This window comes from Cebus imitator, unplaced genomic scaffold, assembly GCF_001604975.1.
Source record: "Cebus imitator isolate Cc_AM_T3 unplaced genomic scaffold, Cebus_imitator-1.0 Scaffold356, whole genome shotgun sequence".
Classification (NCBI taxonomy): Eukaryota; Metazoa; Chordata; class Mammalia; order Primates; family Cebidae; genus Cebus; species Cebus imitator.
Window position 1 is genome coordinate 941,564 of NW_016107671.1, and position 6,627 is coordinate 948,190.

The following is a 6,627-nucleotide window of genomic DNA, read 5'->3' on the forward strand; positions in this document are numbered from 1 at the left end:
CATGTTGGTCAGGCTGGTCTTGAACTCCTGACCTCAAGGGATCCACCTGCCTCGGCTTCCCAAAGTGCTGGGATTACAGGCATAAGCCACCTCGCCTGGCCAGCTAATTGTCTCTTTCTGAGTCTGAGTGGCCCCATGGGTCCGGTATGTCTCCCCCATGTGTCTGGGTGTCCCCAAGGATCTGTCTCTGCCTCTGTGAGTCTCTAGGTTGTATGTGAGAATGTGGCTTGGCTGGGTGTGGTGGCTTATGCCTGTAATTCCAGCACTTTGGGAGGCCGAGGTAGAGGACTGCTTGAACTCAGGGAGTTTGGGACCAGCCTCATCAACATGCTGAAACCCCATCTCTACCAAAAATACAAAAATTAGCCCAGTGCGGTGGCATGCTAGCTACTGTGCCTGCAGTCCCAGCTACTCAGGAGGCCAGGGTGGGAGGATCACTTGGGCCTGGGAGCTGCAGTGAGCTGAGATCGCGCCACTGTACTGCAGCCTGGGTGACAGAGCCAGAACCCATCTCAAAAAAAAAAAAAAGAAAAGAAAAGAAAAAGACAGCATGGCTGGGCGTCTTCCTTTTCGTGTCTGTCTCAGACAATCTGTCTGGATGTCCCTGCGGGTGTCCGTGTGTCTCCTCTCACAGTGTCTGTATCTATCCGTATTTGTCTGGGTGTATTCGAGAGTCTGGCTGTGTCTCCCCAGAGTAGTGTGCCCGACGGTCTGTGTCTTTTTCCGAGGCTTTCCGGGTATATCCAAAGTTCTGACTGTGACTCCTCCTGGGTGTCCAAGGGCCTCAGAGAGTGTGGCTGGGTCTCCCGGGGTCTGGGGCTCCCTCCTAGGGTGTGTGGTTGAATCCTTGCCTCTGCTGCTGGCTGAGCGTGGGAAAGCCTCTTCCCTCCCCTAAAGAGCACGGTCCCCCACTTGCATAGTTTGAAGAATCCTCCAGGGTCAACTTCCCCATCTGACGCCCCCCATGGCCCTGTCCCCAGACTGTGAAGCACCCCTGAAAAAGGAGGGTGGCCTCCCAGAAGGGCCGGTCCTCGAGGCTCTACTGTGTGCAGAGACGGGGGAGAAGAAGATTGAGCTGAAGGAGGAGGAGACCATTATGGACTGTCAGGTAGGCCCGCCCACAGGGGACCCCCCCTCCCCCCCGCCCGGCTTCCTCTCACCACTGCCTGCTGCTGGCTGGTCCCGGCCCTCGCATTTCTGCTTTGAAACCCCCTGGTTCCCTCGGGCCTTTGGGTGTCACAGTGTCCATCCTCCCAGACTTCATCTCTGTTTGGAAGAACTCCTGACTTACCCTCTCACCCCCAATCTCCACCTCTGCCTAGAACCCCTCAAAAGCAGATCAGTGCCCCCTACTTTCTTGACCTGTCTCCTTTCTCTGTTGCCTAGAAACAGCAGTTGCTGGAGTTTCCGCATGATCTCGAGGTGGAAGACTTGGAGGATGACATTCCCAGGAGGAAGAACAGGGCCAAAGGAAAGGTATCACCCCGACTTCTCCTCTTCCCCGCTTCCCGCAGTGACAGGCCTCATTCACGGAGCAGGCCCAGTGGTCCCACCCCTGCCATGAGCCTGACCTTGTTGAATCCTCAGAGCAGCCTGAAGGGGTGGGGGATTTTATAGCCATTTTACAGATGAGGAAACTGAGGCTGATCTGTATTAAGCCACTTGTAAACCAGAGAGCATGCGGTGGGTTAGAGCTGCCTTCATCCCTGTGCCACAGAGGAAGAAGCTCAGTGTTGGGGAGGTTCGGGGCCCCACAGCTAGGACGTTTGTACAGCTGCAGTTTGAATGAATGCAAATGATGAATACTCGGTTTTCTCACTTTTTGTTTTTTGAGACGGAGTTTTGCTCTTTGTTGCCCAGGCTGGAGTGCAGTGGTGTGATCTCAGCTCACTGCAACTTCCGCCTCCTGGGTTCAAACAATTTTCCTGTCTCAGTCTCCCAAGTAGCTGGGATTACAGGCGCCCGCCACCATGCCCGGCTAATTTTTGTATTTTTAGTAGAGATGGGGTTTCACCATGTTGGCCAGGCTGGTCCGGAACTCCTGACCTCAGGTGATCTGCCCACCTCAGCCTCCCAAAATGCTGGGATTACAGGCGCGCCTGGCCTATTTTCTCACTTTCTGGGGCCCTCACTCCTGACTCTTCCCACAGGCATATGGAATCGGGGGTCTCCGGAAACGCCAGGACACCGCTTCCCTGGAGGATCGAGACAAGCCGTATGTCTGTGATAGTGAGTCCTTCTGAAGGAGGGGGAAAGGCAGAGAGGGGGAGGCCCAGAGACTCCCCACCTCATGGCCCTCTCCCTCCTGTTCCAGACCCAGGTTGGGGGGATGCTTAGGTCTCTGGCCGAGGTGGGAGGTGTGCTCCTGGAGGCCAGGGTGGAGGCAGCAGGGGCCCGGAGGGGCTGACAGGCCCTCCCGGCTCACTTCTCCAGTCTGTGGGAAACGGTATAAGAACCGGCCGGGGCTCAGCTACCACTACACCCACACCCACCTGGCCGAGGAGGAGGGGGAGGAGAACGCCGAGCGCCACGCCCTGCCCTTCCACCGGAAAAACAACCATAAACGTGAGCTGGAAGGCCAGGTGGGGGTGGCGAGGGACCCTGGGAATGGGAAAGAGGGGCCCGGCTGGGGGTGGGGGTCTGGGGGGGGGCATTAGACATTTCTGGAAAATCTCCAGCTCAGCCGTTCCCTCCCCCCACCGACCATGGGGATGCTGGCTCTGGGGTTGCCATGGCAACCAACTATCGCTCCTTCGCTCCCGGCCGGGCGTAATATTTCTGGGTCTGATTTATTGTTTCAATTAGAGCTTGGGGAGGGGGGGTGATAGATGACTCCCCTCCCACCCTGCCTTCCCTTTCCCCTTTCTCTGTTAAGCTTTGGTCAAGGGGCAGGGCCTGTGGCCTGGGAGCCCTTGGTGTCCGCCTGTGCCAATCCCATGCCAATCCTGACAGCTGAGGGATGGGGGAGGGGAAGAGGGTTTGGGAGGGGCAGGAGAGAGACACCAACTTCCTACCTCTCAGAGGGAGAGGCTGAGCATCTTTATCCCAGGCCACTGCATACCTGGGCACCTCAGTGTCCAGTTTTTCTTCTGAGTGTCTTCTGTACCAGCTCTTGGCCAGGGGCACCTGCTGAATTTGTTAGATACAAATTACTGAGGGCGCAGGTGGGAGTGGCTGGCTGGGAGGCATGGGATGTGAGAAGGGGGCAGGGAGCCCTTCTCAGGCTGTCTTCACCACGTTTTGACCCAATAAAGAGGATGTGTCAGTGTCTCAAGGAGCTGGGAATCCTGGCTGGGCACAGTGGCTCACGCCTATAATCCCACCACTTTGGGAGGCTGGGGTGGGAGGATCGCGGGAGGCCAGGAGTTGGGGATCAGCCTGGGTAACATTACCAGGACCTTGCCTTTATTTATTTTTTAATTTTTTTTTATTGCTAAGTATCACAGAACTTGCCTTTATTTTTAATTTAAAAAAATAATAATTGGAAGTCCCAATGGGAACTGTTTCCGCCTCTCCCCACAGCTTAGGGAAGCTACTCACCTCCCCACCTCCCCACACCTGGACCAAGAGGTCCATCCCTGGGGCTGAGGCTGGGGGCAGGGTGGAGCCTTGCCTGTGGTGAGAGCCCCTCTCTCTGTCCCCCCTACCCCAGAGTTTTACAAAGAATTGGCCTGGGTCCCTGAGGCACAAAGGAAACACACAGGTACGGACGCCTCCCTCTGCTCCTAGTGTCTGCAGCCACCTTTGCTGGGCGCCCCTGCCTGCCCCTCGCCAATGCCGGTCTGCTGTCTTGCAGCCAAGAAGGCGCCCGACGGCACTGTCATCCCTAACGGCTACTGTGACTTCTGCCTGGGGGGCTCCAAGAAGACGGGGTGTCCCGAGGACCTCATCTCCTGTGCAGACTGTGGGCGATCAGGTGACAGTCCCCACCTGAGGTTTCTGGGGGCCAGGTGCAGAGGACATCCAGGAGTGTGGAACTGGACGGTGGGAAGCAGGGCAGTGAGGATGGGGGGGACCCGGAGTGCGGCAGGGATACTGTGGATAACCACAGTTAGTGAGGCTGAGGCAAATGCTGAGGATTGTGGGAACTGGGTCAGATCAGCGAGGCTTCAGGGATGATGGGATGTGGCTCTCATGGCGCTGTGCTTAGTATGGCATCAAGGGTGTGAGAGGCTGGGTGTGGTGGCTCACGCCTGCAATCCCCGCACTTTGGGAGGCAGAGTTGGGAGAATCACTTGAGGCCAGGTATTTGAGACCAGACTGAGCAACACAGAAATAACCCATCTCTACAAAACATTTAAAAATTAGCCAGGTGTGTTGTTGCATACCTGTAGTCTCAGTGACTCAGAAGGCTGAGGCCAGAGGCTCGCTTGAGCCCAGGAGTTTGAGACCAGCCTGGACAACACAGTGAGATCCCATCTATGAAAAAGATAGCTGGGTATGGTGTCACACCACATTAGTCCCAGCTACTCGGGAGGCTGAGGTGTGAGACTCGCTTGAGCCCCGGAGGTTTTTTTTCTTTTTGAGATGGAGTCTCCCTCTGTCACCCAGGCTGGAGTGCAGTGGCACAGTCTCGGCTCACTGCAACCTCCATCTCCTGGGTTCAAGTGATTCTCCTGCCTCAGCCTCCCAAGTAGCGGGGATTTTTGTATTTTTAGTATAGACAGAGTTTCACCATGTTGGCCAGGATGGTCTCGAACTTCTGACCTCAGGTGATCCACCCGCCTCGGCCTCCCAAAGTGCTATTACAAGCCTGAGCCACCTCGCCCAGCCCCTTGAGCACAGGAGTTTTTGACCAGCCTGGGCAACATAGTGGTACCCCATCTATTAAAAGAAAAATAGCTGGGCATGGTTTTGCACTCCATTAATCTCAGCTACTTGGGAGGCTGAGGTGGGAGGATCGCTTAAGCCCCAGAGGTCGAGGCTGCAGAGTGAGCTGTGAGGGCGCCACTGTACTCCAGCCTGGGTGACAGAGTGAGACCTTGTTTCAAAAACCAAAACGAGACAAAAGGAGTAGCAAGAGACAGTGGCCAAGGCATGGCAGGTAATGGGCTGTGCGGTGTGAATGATGGATGCCACCGCCTGGGCGCTGGTAGCAGGCTGGGTTTGTGGTGGAACTGTGGTTAACAGAATTGGTTCCCCGTGCTGGACTGCGGTTGCCTCTCCGCACAGTGGGTCATGAATGGTGGTTGTCATGGCATCATGGGTAGTGAAATATGGTTGTCATGGTAACTCGGTATCCTGGAATGCGGTTGAGATGGCAGCGGGGCCATGGCTGCAGGGGACCCGCGCCCTGGGTCACGGCTTCGGGTAGTGGCCTCGGGTGTCTCTGGGCTGGGGCTGTGGAATGACTAAGAGCCTGGCACTGCACAGTATTGTGGGTAGCAGTTTGGTTGCTGGGGCATCAGGTGGGACGGGCTTTTGTGGCATGAAACTGAGGTGTGGGGACCTTATTGTGGAAGGCAGTTGCCATGGCATCGTGGCTGGGAGAGTGTGGCTGCCACGTTGCTGTGGTTAGCAGGACCCCTGGCCGCTCTGCTGTGAGGAATGGAATGTGGCTGTCTCAGCCCGGTGGTTAACAGAGTGTGGTTGCCACGGCGTTGTGGGTGGTAGAAGGGGTTGCCACAGCACTGTGGGTAATGGAATGCGGTTGCCATGGCATTCTGGGAGCAGAGTGTGGTTGCCATGGTGGGTGTGGTTGGAGACTGTGGTGGCCGGGGGACTGAGGCTGGCCACGTGGTTGCTGGGCAGGTGTGGGGTCAGGCTGCGGACCCTGGCAGCTCATCCCGGCCTCATGAGTCACGGGTAGGGGCTGAGCTATGGCTTCCCCTGGCTGTCAGTGCCCACCAGGGGCGTGGTGACCCCCTAACTGCACCCCTGCCCCTTGGCCCTTAGGACACCCCTCGTGTTTACAATTCACGGTGAATATGACGGCAGCCGTGCGGACCTACCGCTGGCAGTGCATCGAATGCAAATCCTGCAGCCTGTGCGGAACCTCTGAGAACGACGTGAGTGCCGCCTGACCCCTGCGCGCCCCGATGCCCGCTCCGCCTACGCATCCACCTCTGCCCCTCCAGCCTAAAGCCTGTGCCTGAGCCCTCCCTGTGATCACGAGTCCCCTGTGTTATCATTATGCTGGTGTCCATAAATCGAACCTGGCACTTTTTCCTCATCTCTCTGGCTCCTCCCTAGAGCCACCCTCTGAGGCAGGTGTTCCTGTCCCCACTTCACAGGGAAGGACCGAGCTCAGAGAGGGAAAGGGACCTGCCCCTGGTCAGCCAGTGAGGCAGGTGGTAGAGCTGAGGTTTAAAGCCACAATCACTGCTGGCAAAGCTGGTATCAGAGCATCTTAGTGTTGTTTAAAGCCTTCCACAGCCTGGGCGCGGCAGCTCACGCCTGTAATCCCAGCACTTTGGGAGGCTGAAGTGGGCGGATCACCTAAGGTCAGGAGTTCAAGACCTGCCTGGCCAATATGGTGAAATCCCCGTCTCTACACAAATACAAAAATTAGCTGGGTGCCTGTAATTCCAGCTACTCGGGAGGCTGAGGCATGAGAATCACTTGAACCGGGGAGGTGGAGGTTGCAGTGAGCCGAGATGGCACCATTGCACTCCAGCCTTGGCAACA

The 6,627-nt window shown here is 56.8% G+C and overlaps 1 protein-coding gene across 11 annotated transcripts in view; it reads left to right on the forward strand.

Moving 5' to 3' along the window:
* Positions 1 to 6,627, forward strand: part of DPF1 (double PHD fingers 1) — a 19,120-nt gene that overhangs the window by 10,182 nt on the left and 2,311 nt on the right. For 8 of the 11 annotated variants that reach the window (XM_017506621.2, XM_017506618.2, XM_017506615.2 and 5 more), the window contains exons 4-10: positions 981 to 1,108; positions 1,387 to 1,476; positions 2,151 to 2,229; positions 2,434 to 2,565; positions 3,653 to 3,703; positions 3,797 to 3,916; positions 5,896 to 6,008. In XM_017506621.2, the coding sequence (XP_017362110.1) occupies positions 981 to 1,108; positions 1,387 to 1,476; positions 2,151 to 2,229; positions 2,434 to 2,565; positions 3,653 to 3,703; positions 3,797 to 3,916; positions 5,896 to 6,008 (713 nt within the window). The remainder of the gene's footprint in view (positions 1 to 980; positions 1,109 to 1,386; positions 1,477 to 2,150; positions 2,230 to 2,433; positions 2,566 to 3,652; positions 3,704 to 3,796; positions 3,917 to 5,895; positions 6,009 to 6,627) is intronic. The other 3 variants (XM_017506622.2, XM_037730677.1, XM_037730679.1) reach the window with 1 other exon arrangement.